The 13,360-nt window shown below is 41.0% G+C and overlaps 1 protein-coding gene across 1 annotated transcript in view; it reads left to right on the top strand.

The window, feature by feature from the left end:
- mtrex (Mtr4 exosome RNA helicase) overlaps window positions 1-13,360 on the top strand; it is a 119,361-nt gene that overhangs the window by 77,927 nt on the left and 28,074 nt on the right. Inside the window, exon 19 of the mRNA XM_059989405.1 lies at window positions 11,557-11,685. Coding sequence (XP_059845388.1) covers window positions 11,557-11,685 — 129 coding nt within the window. The remainder of the gene's footprint in view (window positions 1-11,556; window positions 11,686-13,360) is intronic.

Genomic DNA, 13,360 nt, shown 5'->3' with positions numbered 1-13,360 from the left:
CAATAGTGGTTAACCCATCTCCATTCCTCCTGTAATCCAAAACCAGTTCCTTTGGTTTTGCGATGTTGAGGGAGAGGTTGTTTTCTTGACATCACTGTGTCAGAGAGATGGCTTCTTCCCTGTAGGCCACCTCACTGTTGTTTGAGATTAGGCCAATCAATGTAGTGTCATCGGCAAATTTAATTAGCAGATTGAAGCTGTGGGTGGTGACACAGTCCTGGGTATACAGAGAGTAAAGGAGAGGACTCAGTGCATAGCCCTGAGGGGTTCCTGTGTTGCGAGTCAGAGGGGTGGAGGTGAGGGAGCCGACTCTTACCACCTACCAGCGATCTGACTGGAAGTCCAGGATCCAGCTGCATAAGGCAGGGTCAAGGCCAAAGTCTCTGAGCTTCTCATCAAGTCTGGATGGAATTAATGGTGTTGAATACTGAACTGCAGTTCAAGAACAGCATTCTCACATAAGCATCTTTCTTCTCCAGATGTGTAAGGACGGTATGGAGAGCGGTGGTTATTGCATCGTCTGTCATTCAAGTTGAGGTAGTAAATTGGTTTAGAAATTGGCTTTGTGGGAGAAGTCAGAGAATGGTAGTAGATGGCTTCTTGTCTGTCTGGAGGCCTGTGGCTAGGGTGTCATCTGTATCAATGATCTGGATGATAATGTGTTAATTGGATCAGCAAATTTGCGAATGACACCAAGTTTCAGGGTGTAGTGGACAGAGAGGAAAACTATCAGAGCTTGGAGCAGGATTTGGATCAGCTAGAAAAATGGGCTAAAAAATGAGATGGAATTTAATGCAGAAGTGTGGGGTGTTGCAGTTTGGTAGGGCCAACCAGGTCTTGTACAGTGAATGGTAGGGCACTGAGGAGTACGGTTGAAAAAAGGGATCGGGAACTACACGTCTATAATTCATTGGAAGTGCCATCACAGTAGATAAAATTGTATAGAAAGTTTTTGACTCATTGGCCTTTGTAAATCAAAGTATTGAGTACAGGAGATGGGATATTATGTTGAAGTTGTATATGACATTGGTGAAGCCTAATTTGGAGTAGTGTGTGCAGTTTTGGTCACCTACCTATGGGAAAGATGTAAGTAAGGTTGAAAGAGTACAGAGAGAAAATTTCCAAGAATGTTGCTGGGACTAGAAGACCTGAATTATGAGGAAAAATTAAATAGGTAAGGACCTTATTCCTTGGAACATAGAAGATTGAGGGGAGATTTGATAGAGGTAAACAAAATTATGAGTGGTATAAATAGGGTAAATGTGAGCAGGTTGTGTCCACTGAGGTTGGGTTGAACTACGACTAGAGGTCATGAGTTAAGGGTGAAAGGTAAAATGTTTAAGGGGAACATGAGGGAAAACTTCTTCACTCAAAGGGTCTTGAGAGTGTGGAACAAGCTGCCAGCACAACTGGTGCATGTAAGGCCGAATTTCAATGTTTAAAAGAAGTTTGTATAGGTACGTGGATGGTAGGTGTGTGGAGGGCTGTGGTCCCAGTGCAAGGTCAATGGGAGTAGGCAGTTTACATGTATCATTACAGACTCAATGGGCCGAAGGGCCAGTTTCTTTGCTGTACTGTTCTATGACTTTGACTTTAAGATTGCTGTACCAGAGAGACAGCAGGGAATGCTGTGTATTTTGCTTCATAGAAATATAGCTCACAGCTGTCACTCCTGACGCAGTGCTGATGGCTTCTTCATTTCCCGCAACGATAGGACAGCTCAGTCTTCTAAAGACAGAGGAGGTGGAGTATGCTTTATGATTGATTCATCATGGTTCACAAATGTAACAGTTCTCTCAGTCCTGCTCATTTGAGCTGGGACATCTAGTGGTCAAAAGTTTTTCATTTCATCTACTGAGGGAGTTTTTCTGATTGCGGTATACATTCCACTCAGGGTAACGTCAAGCAGGCTCTGGAGGAGCTGAGGTATGTAACAGCAGGCATGAAACTGTGCACCCTGATACCTTCCCTATCAGTACGGGAGACTTCAACCAGAAGTCTCTGAACAAATACCACCAACATATCTCCTGTGGAACCAGAGGAGCCAACACCATTCACCATCAAGATTGCTTACCCTGCCATCCCACTCCCACACTGTGGAAAGTCCGATCACCTGGCTGTTCTGCTTCCAGCATTGAGGTAACACCACTGATGAGGACCATGAAAATATGGTTATGGGAGGCAAAGAAGCACGTACAGGGCTGCTTTGAGTTTGCCAGTCTGTACAATATTTAGTGGCTCATCGTCAAGTCTGAATGAAAATGCCACCGTTGTCACAGACTTCATCAAAACCTGTATGTGTCTATGAGTGTGTGCCTTCAACATACCCAAATCAAAAGTCATGGATAAACCAGGAGATTTGCAGTTTGCTGAGGGCTGCATTCAATGCCAATGATCCAGCAATATACAAGAAGTCCAGATATGACCTACGAAAGGCTATCTTAAGTGCGGTAAAATAATTCCAATTGAGTTAAGAGCAGATTCGGATGCACAAAAACTCTGGCGGGGTTTGCAGGCCACGTACATCATGAATGGCAGTGATGCCTCACTCCCAGATGAGCTGAACACTTTTTAATGCAAACTTTGAAAGGGAGAATAAAACTACAGCTATGTGAATCACTGCAGCTTCCGGTGTCTCTGTGATCTCTTAGTGGTCGATGTCAGAGTGTCCTCCAAGAAGATGAACTCTCGCAGTGTTAGGCCCTGATGGTTTACCTGGTGGAGCTTTGAAAACCTGTGCCTACTAACTGGCACAAAGATATTCAAAGATATCTTCAGCCTCTCACTGCTGCAGTCGGAGATTCTAACCTGCTTCAAAAGGACGACAATTGTGCCAATGCACAGGGTAAGCTACCACAATGACTATCACCCAGTTGCACTCACATCTACTGTGATAAAATGATTTGAGAGATTGGTCATGACTAGAATCAACTCCTGCTTAAGCAAGGACCTGGACCATTTGCAATTTGCCTAATGCCACAAAAAGTCTACAGTGGATGCAATCTCACTGGCTCTCCACTTGGTCTTAGACCACCTGAACAATAGAAATACCTACGTCGCTAGTGTTTATTGACTAAAGTTGAGCATTCAACACAATCCTGCATTCAGTTCCAAGACTTGGACCTCTGTAACTCCCTCTGCAAATAAATCCTTGACTTCCTCACCAGGAGGCCACAATCTGTGTGGGTTGGAAATAACGTGTCCTGTTTGTCGATAGTCAACACTGGGCCACCTCCAGGATGTGTGCTTAGCTCACTGCTCTATTTTCTCAACGCCCGTGACTGTGTGGCTAGGCACGGCTCAAACACCATATGTAAATTTGATGATGACAGAGCTCTTGTTGACGGTATTTCAGATGGCGACAAGGAGACATACAGGAGCGAGATAGATCAGCTGGTTGAGTGATGTTGCAGCAACAGCCTTGCACTCAATGTCAGTAAGACCTAGAAATTGATTGTGGACTTCAAGAAAGGTAAGTTGAGGGAACACTCACCAGTCCTCATCGAGAGATCAGAATTGGAAAGGGTGAGCTCCGTCACGGCCTCCCCTGCATCCAGGACCCATTCAAAAGGCAATGCCTCAAAATGGTGGCATCCATCATTCAGGATCATCATTGCTACCAGCCAGAAAGGAGCTAAAGGACCCTGAAGAGACACGCTCAATGGTTCAGGAACAGCTTCTTTCCCTCCACCATCAGATTTCGGAATGGACAATGAATCCATGAGCACTTCAGCATTTTTCTCTTTCTTTTTGCACTATTTAATTAATTTGTATATATGTGTGTGTGTGTATATGTATATATATAGATAATTTCAGATTCAGTTTATTGTCATTTAGAAACCACAAATGCAATGCAGTTAAAAAATGAGACAACATTCTCTGGAATGATATCACAAAAAAGCACAGGACAAAACAGACCACATAAGAAAAATCAGATAACGTTTGGTAATCCCCATTCCAGAGTCTGGAGAGGCTGCTGCGTATCAATATCGTGCTATCATCTTAGCACATTCCCCAGAAAGGAGCTCCAAATCTATCAGACAAAACAAGACTACCCAGACACACCAAATCAAGAGACCAGCACAACCAACCAACAAACCAAAAACCTACACAAAACCACATAGTTATAGTTAATGTTTAGTTGCAACAGTGCAGACAATACCATAATTGATAAAAGACTGACAAAAATCACATAATTTAACAAATAGTACCAACAGTGCAAAGCAATCTGATAAAGAGCAGACCATGGCACAGTAAAAAACAGTCTCAAAGTCCTGATAGCCCATCATTTCACGCAGATGGTAGAAGGGAGAAAAACTCCTGCCATCAACCTCCAGCGCCACAGTCTTGCCAATACAGGCCTCTGGAAGCACCCAACCACAGCCAACTGAGTCTGTCTGAAAACTTCAAGCCTCTGACAGCGAGCACTGAGCACCATCTCTGCCGAGCGCTTTGACCCCGGCACCGGCCGCCAGCACAGGCAAAGCCGAGGATTCGGGGCCTTCCTCCCAGAGATTTTCCGATTGCACTAGCAGCGGCAGCGAAACAGGCATTTCAAAAGTTTCACCAGATGTTCCTCCATGCTTCACCCGTCCGTCTCCATCAAATTAGGATTGTACACTGCATTCTACTTGACAGATTACAGGTATTCATTCCGAAGTGGCCGCTGCGCGCTGCTGCGTCGCGCCACCATCTTTGATTTATTGCCATTTATAGATTTTATTACTTTGTATTGCAATGTACTGTTGCTGCAAAAGAACAAATTTCACAACATGCACCAGTGATATTAAAACCTGAATTTGATTCTGACTTTCCTTTTAAGGACTTCCGAAAATCCATATATTTTACGAAGCTTTTTTGCTTCCCTCTTAATAACCATCTTTTATTTCATGATTTTTTTTTTACCATAAGCATCCATTGAGAGAGTTAAGTTTTAACAGACTCGGCTCCAATGATTATAGAATTCAGTAAGGGAGCAGAGGTTTGGGCTAATTGTTGAACTCTTACAATATCATAACTTCAGCACATTTTGCCTTGGAGCACGGGAGGCTCAAGTAGTCTGCTGTCACTCTTCGAGTGATAATGTAGGATTTTAAAGTAGGCTATTTATTTTGAAATATTCATAAATCTTTCTAAGAATTTCAGAAAAAGTATGATTTATATATTTTTAAGTCCATGAGTATGAAGTCAAATGTCTTTGTGAAAGATTTTGAACTTTGAAAACACTGAACTCTTATCTTAGGATATAACTAATCTAAATGTCATTTATTTCCTAATTCTGTGACAGGGTTAGTTGGTCACTCCATTTAGTGCTTTTTTTTAAAATCACCATCTGGTTCTTACACTATGATGGTCTGGCTGCAGGCAATTCTCTTTCTCCACTTGGTTTTCCTGTAAAAGAAGGCTTTTGTTAAAATCAAGGCAGCTTTCAGCTCTTCTGACTTGCTGTTCACTCCAAATATATCCACAATATTTCACAACTTGTTTGTGAATCATGAAGAGAGACTTAATCCGAGACATGGGCAGAATCAATACCTAAATTTATTAAAGGATATTGGTAATCTTTAAATACCTTTCATTAATTATACAAAAAATGTTATTGTGAACAGAGGTAAGACCTCATGATTCAGGAAAACTGAGCCACCAATTGACTGTGTCTGGTACATGGTTTGTCAATGGATTACATGCAGATTTGAGTAAGGAGGAGAGCTGGCCAAATGTCATAAATTTATTTGTAGGGGGAATTGAGTACAAAAGATCAAGCTTATACTTACAGTATTGTTCAAAAATATTAGCCACATGTATATAGTTAGGTTGCCTAAGACTTTTGCACAGTACACTTACTGTATTTGTTAACATGGAGTGGAGAACGAGTTTGTAAATCTGGCAGGAGCAAAGGATGTTGAGGGTGGAGTACTGCGGGAGGGGTGTGGGAGAGGTGGCAGACGAAGAGTGCCAGGGATGGGTGTGGCATGAGTGAAGATTCATCCATCCCTGCAACAGCAGGCAATGTGATTTGATTCCAAAGAATTGGTTTATTGATCACTATAAGATGTCTGTAGTGCTTTCTGCTCCCTTCCTTCTCACTTCCCCTTTTCCCAACTGTTGTGTATGTGGTCTGTTTACACAACCAAGTTACTAATAAAAATGCTGGAGATGGGAACTAAGTTTCATGGTTCTTTACTGGTAGAGTCCGAACTTGACACACACATACAGATCAATACATGCCTAATAGCGCATGCAGTCACATGTTACTAAAACATTATTATGTCCCTTATTATAATGTAGGCTGTACGGTACACTCCAACCCTTTTATTTTAATAGTGTATCAACTTTTTTTTTTGCTGGGGCACTATGCTAAACAAATATGTTTGCCCTTAGCATACAAACGCCTACCATTTGTTTACAAATTATAACAAAGTAACTTAATATCAAATTATAACAAGCTTTTTTTTTCTTTTGTCCTAAGACCCATTTAGAACTCAAATCTCTGGGGAGGTATTCTCTGCCTCTCTGGGTGACGTCTGTCTTCCAGCATCTGCAGATTTGCTCATGTGCCAATCACCTTTCCAGCTCTTAACTTCATCCCACCCCCTCCAGTCTTCTCCTATCATTTTGCATTTCCCCCTCCCCCCACTACTTTCAAATCTCTTTGTATCTCTCTCTTCAGTTAGTCCTGACGAAGGGTCTCGGCCCGAAACATCGACAGTGCTTCTCCCTATAGATGCTGCCTGGCCTGCTGTGTTCCACCAGCATTTTGTGTGTGTTGTTTGAATTTCCAGCATCTGCAGATTTCCTGGTGTCTATCTTGAAACGTTTGCTTTAGGGAATGAGTCTCCACAGGTACATCAGGGGGGTCCTCAGCACTGATGACTGGCTTATCTGTAGATGAGGCTGATGTGGTCACATCAGGAGTGTTTGCTTCTATGTCAGGGAACTCCGGGCAAGGTGTTGTTGTGTTTTTCACCTGAGCATCCAGGATTTGGTCCACATGATGTCTCCAAATGTTCTCTCCCATCTCCACTGTATACATCAGTGGCCCTTCTATGTGGGAAATTGTACCCGGCTGCCTCTTTTCAGTCCGGTAATCATGTGCAAGAACTGACTGTCCCACACTGAAGCTCCGTGTTGATTTAGCATTCAAGTGTTTGAACTGTCTGTTCTCCACATCACGCTGTATATCCGGTTTGAGAAGATCCATGCAGGACCTCAGGTTCCTGTTCAGAAACATCATTGCTGGAGTCTGGTTAGTGGTTGCATGTATTGCATTACGATAGGCAAGGAGGAAGTTGTCTATCTTGTGTTTCATGATCGATTTTCGCTGTCCATTGCCTTGATGGCTTTCTTGAATATCTGCACAAATCTTTCTGCCAAACCATTTGTGGATGGATGATGGTAAGGGGCAGATGTAAAGTGCTTGATCCCATTGTTCTTCAAAAAACTTTGGAATTCTTCAGAGACGAAGTGTCGTCCATTGTCTGTGCAGATTTGTTCTGGTTCGCCATTCCTGGCGAACATGGCCCTCAGAACTGTAATGGTCTTTTCCGATGTGGTTGTCTTCATTTTGATGACCTCTGGCCATTTGGAATGTGCATCGATGGCTCATTTCTTCATTTCTGTTCAGTGACATTTTATTTGTAGCATATTCCAGAGATTTTTGTTGTATCTCTGAAGCACCCCGTGCTGCTGTTTCCAGTGATATTTCAATGTTCACCACCTTCTCTAATGTAAGTTTTTCACACTGAAACTTCTTCTGTGTGATTTCACAGTGCATTCCACACACTAACATGTCCCTCAATGCGTCCGATAGACCGGCTCCACATTGACAATGTTCTGATAATTTACGCAATTCAGCACAATATTCAGAAATGCTTTCATTTTTGCTCTGATTCTGTTTGTGAAATTTAAATCTTTCAGCAATGACCAGTGGTTTGGGGTTTAAATGCTGTTGGAGAGTGTCTGCTATTTGCTTGAATGTTTTGTCAGCTGGCTTTTCAGGGGTTAACAAGATCTGTAGCAGCCGATATCTTTTTGCTCCAATAGCACTGAGTAAGACACTGGGTTTCTTTTCATCATTAACACCATTAGCATCACAGTATAACTCCACTCTTTCGCTGTAAGGCTACGTCCACATTACCGGATAAATCTGTAACCGAAGCTTTTTCTCTTCATTTTGACCCTCCGTCCACACTGAAACGGTGTTTTCCTCCCCCGAAAATGGAGCTTCTCTAAGACGCTCTCCAGAGTGCGTAAATCTGAAAACGCCGATTGAGTGGTGTAATGTGTATGGGGTAACCGGAGCTTTTTAAAAACGCTGTCATGTTGTGCCGTAACAGATGGTAGCGGCAGCGCGGCGTTGCTTAGTTTTCTTAAATGCAACCTCCAACAATACAACAACAATGGCGGATGGCTTCAGGAGACTGTCCCTGAGCAGAATGTTACTGCAGCTTTGCAGTATGACAGAGAATCTCAACCCCCCCCCCCCCCCACACAACGTAGCAATTTCACAACAGATGGCAACAAAACTGAAGCCAGAAGAATTAGAAATGTACTCACCAAACACTTTTACCCATAACTTACTGAATAAATAAGTATACTCACTTTGCCCTGTTTTCTCTCCTTGCTTGTATGAGGGTAGTTTACCTATTTATGCAAGTACTTCTCTGACAATAGATACGTAACGGCCTAATGTACCATTGTGTGGAAATACCAGGTAACACCAGGTAACACTGATGCAGACATGTTTTATACATTTAACAAGGTGCATTATTAATGTATTGCTTGTGCAAACATTCAATAGATGCAATTGTCACTACTTCCAAAATGTAATTTTTAAGTACCATAAATTCCAGACTATAAGCCACTACTTTTTTCCTACGCTTTGAACACTGCGGCCTATACTACGGTGCGGCTAATGCATGTTTTTTTTTCATGCCGCCAAAAACATTTTGCCTCGTAACAATAGACCAATAAAATTGATGAGTAGTTCACAGAGGTCCAATGAAATTGTACGATAAATCAAGCGCACTTTCACAATTAAATTATTGTAAATCAGTCATTTGTACTCACCCTCATCAACATGGAAAACACTCGAAGAAAAGCATATGATGCAGCTTTTAAGTTAAAGGCGATCAATCTGGCGGTTGAAGAAGGAAATCGAGCTGCTGCACATAATCTTGGCATAAATAAATCGATGTTGAGACAGTGGAGACGCCAGCGTGAAGAACTGAGTCAATGCAAAAAGACGACAAAAGCTTTCAGAGGTAATCATAGCAGATGGCCCGAACTTGAAAACTTTCTTGAAGACTGGGTTAACACACAGAGAGCAGGCGGCCGCGGTGTTTCCACTGTGCAGATCAGACTGAAGGCTAAAGCAATCGCCACCAAAATGAAAATCGAAGATTTTAGAGGTGGGCCATCGTGGTGTTTTAGATTTATGAGACGAAAAAGCCTGTCCGTCAGGGTACGCACGACTCTGTGTCAGCAGCCTCCTCCCGACCACGAGGAAAAACTTGCTAACTTCCGCACATTCACTCAAACAAAGATAGCGGAGAATTCCATCGGGCCAGATGATATCATAAATATGGATGAAGTACCTTTGACGTTTGACCTGCCTCTGACTCGGACTGTTAATAAAAAAGGTGACTCGTCCATCACACTGAAAACAAGTGGCCATGAGGGAACGCATTTTACTTGTGTTCTGAGCTGCACAGCATCCGGACTAAAGCTTCCACTGATGGTGATTTTTTTAAGCGGCTGACAATGAAAGTTCAGTGAAAGCTGCCATCAAGAGTACAAACTCAATTCCAGCTGTGATTCCTGGGGGCACCACGAAGTATTTGCAGCCACTGGACATCAGCGTGAACTGGGCATTTAAAGTGGCGCTGCGCGTTGAGTGGGAGGCTTGGATGACGAGCGGCGAGAAATCCTTTACCAAAACAGGATGCATGCGGAGAGCATCTTTAACTGAAGTCTGCCAGTGGATCCTAAATGCGTGGAGCGGTGTCACAACTTCCACCATCACCAGCGGGTTTCGAAAGGCTGGACTGCTGCGTGATGAAGAGGACCGCGTGCGCTCAAGTGAGAGTGACAACGAAGAGACTGAAGTGAGTGACGAGATCCTGAGGTTGTTCAATTCGGACACTGAAGAAGAGGACTTTGATGGTTTTAGTGCGCAGGAGGAAGATGAAGAAGGCGATCAATAACTTTTCCTGGTAGGCTGCAGTATATATATTTTTTTTACCAGTCGTTAGGAGATATTGGAATGTTTTTCGTGCACTGTTCAGTAAAAAAGTATACGCAACGTAATTTGTGTGTTACCAATACGTATGTATATTTAAAAGTAGCTGTGTTACAGGCACTGTTCGAAAAAAAGCATTTGCAATATATATTTGTTTATGTTACCATACGGATTTAATTAAAAGTTAAAAAATCCTCACATGTAATATCTTTCTGTGTAAATATCTCGTATTACAACGTGGGACACCTGCGGCTTGAAATCCGGTGCGGCTTGTACAAGTACAAAATTGATTTTCTTTCTAAAATTAGAGCGTGCGGCTTTTAATCAGGTGCGCTCTGTAGTCCGGAATCTACGGTAGTAGCATATGTTTGGCATAGACATGAAAATGTTAAGGCCAAAAAAGGAAAATTGTAAGTTTCACGTTTACTCAGGTAAAAATAAAATCACTTTTGCCCAGTGACTCGTTTTATTGCACATGTTAAGTACAGCAAAATAATACAGAAAGATATAGCAAACAAATATAAAGGTAAAGAAATTAAAAGTAAAGGCAAACAAATGAGGTAACAGCAAATTTCACTTTTGCCCAGCAACAAACCTTATTGCACTTAGTTGTAGCTGTCGCCCCTTTCATCATTGAAGAGATTACGGCTGTAGGAAATATTTGCAGGGCTGAGGTATGTTAATGAACATGGAAGCAGTTCAGTCAAGATTTACTGACTAAAACTGGAAGTGGGGAGTGATTTTTTTGATGGTTCCTATCTAAAATCAGTAGAGGGAAACTTGATTGAACAGACAAGATCTTGAAAGGTCTTCATGGGTGAGATTGAGGAATGAAATGACAAATTCCTACCCCTAGTTTGTTTGTTCATATGCAATATCTGTCTATATCAACAAGCTACTTGGCAAAAATATTGAAGGCCATCATAGATTTCTAATCTTTCCAAGTGAAAGATAGGCTGTATTTTGCCAAACCACTCATCTTGAGCTGCAAAAATTGAAATTTATTGGGTTGCAATAGTTAAATATTTTAATTCAAATTTTTAGTTGTATAAACAATGTTACGCACAGAACAGGTTCCTTAAGGTCTCCAGTAGAAGTTCTCCAAATTTAATTATTTTCATTTAAGTTTAAAAAATTTGTGATTTATTTGATAATAGTCATATAATTTCACAAGCAAATATGTTGGTTCTAGAATTTTTGTTTCTTTTATAAAAACAAGATTGTCTTCTCAGATGTTTAATTTATTTTGGATGACTGTAATAGAAAATATATACAAACATATAATGATTTATGTATTTTTAACTTTATTTTCTCAGCCTAATACTGGGGAGCTCGATCCTTTGTATGTGGTAGAAGCTTTACTGCACTGCAGCAAGGACAGCGTGAAGCTCGCAGCTTCTGAAGCAGCTAAGCCAGCAAAAGCAGGAGAAAAAGGAGAGATGCAAGTGTGTGGATTGCAGTTAATTTCAAAACTATTGAAAATGTTCCTATTTTCTACTTCATCTCTATAACACAGTAGTACTGAAAAAATACTAAGAGAAAAATCTGAACCTCTGGAAGTTCTTTGTCAACTCTTCAGCAAGAAGTTGATAATGATGTATAAATACCCAAAATGTTTCCTGATAAGGTCAAAATATCAATTCTGAATGATGTAGTTATTTTTAAAGACACCCATGAGAAAAAGGTTTAGAAGATACTAAGCTTCCTTAGTATACACTAGCTATGTGGAGAGAAGGCAGAGGAATGGGGTTGAGAAGGAAATGGATCAGCTATGATCAAATAGCAGAGCAGACTTGATGGGCCAAATAGCCTAATTCTGCTCCAATCTAATTTTCAGTATGTTTAATGACTTATTTTTCATTCAAAGACTTAAATTGACAGTGAATGTAGAAAAAGATGCTCACATTCATTCAGAAGTAAACACTATTATGACATAATTTATCTTGTATTAATTGTTTTGGCAGTGAATAATGTATAATTCCAGAAAATTGATTGAATCTGAACTTGTTTTTCATTTAATAGGCAGACTTTAATCAGCTTAACGTTGTCCAAAAAAGACTGTTATAATAGTCAGAACAGGTCATTGCTGCTCAATGAAGGATCCTCCATTTTCAATTGTTGCATAAATGGCTTGCACTCTATTTTAAGCTTGGGAGTGAAATTGTTCACTGATTCCATCATAATTGGTTTCATTCATGAACACAAAATCTTAATACTGTCTTAAAATGTAATTATTCCTACATTCTGCTGAATCTATGCAGAAACAGCTATCTGAATTGGTTAATGGGGTCATCGGTTAATCGGGCCGCTGTCTATTCGAGACAACTCCTAAAAGAACAAGTATTAATCTAGAAAGTAGCAAGGACTCCTTTTGTTTATTTATGACAGTGTGCCTCCGAATTGGAACGGGAGACTGTTGCCAAAGTCAGTCATGTGCACTTGCGTAACTGTTAGACACAGTCTGTACTTTGAGTGACCAGTTTGTAAATAGTGTCAGTCATGTACATTTGTATTCAAAAAGCAGTGATCTTTGTCACAGATAGTTGGTGAGAAATAAGCAGTAAGACAATTTAGAACTGTTTTGCTTACTGGGGTTTCAAGCATTGAAGCCTGCAGATGCCAGAAACAGCCGGAAGTGAAAATGAAATTTCACAACTTCAACAAATTAGGAACCATGAAGGATCTGAAGATATCATCAGTCATCTTGAATGTTACGATGAAAATTTGAAAATTTGGAGCATGCAATCATCGAAAGAATTTTATAAAAAGCAGTCCATTATCTGCTCTAGGTATCTGTGCTAATTTTGTTTCATTTACAGTTAATCACTAGTACATAGCATATTGTTGATAACTATTAAGAGTTAATACACAGTTTTGTAGTGATGATTGTGGTTGTCTGTCATATCCAATGATGACAGGGAATAGCTTTTAAAGTGGAGAAGCCATTAGTTGGGACAGTTCCACTTTCTTGACCTCAGAAGTCTGGGTGCAGTGGTCTGAGTAGTCATCACAATTGGGGTATTCCTTAGTTGTATTGGATAACCATGACCTCTGTGCCTTGTCATACCCTTTGCTCTCCGTGGAGCATTGTACAACAGCTTTCCTGGCCACTGGATTTCA

The sequence above is a fragment of the Hypanus sabinus genome, chromosome 14 (assembly GCF_030144855.1).
Source record: "Hypanus sabinus isolate sHypSab1 chromosome 14, sHypSab1.hap1, whole genome shotgun sequence".
NCBI classification, from domain to species: Eukaryota; Metazoa; Chordata; class Chondrichthyes; order Myliobatiformes; family Dasyatidae; genus Hypanus; species Hypanus sabinus.
The sequence above is the reverse complement of the archived record's forward strand: the minus strand, read 5'-3'. Positions and strand labels throughout refer to the sequence as shown.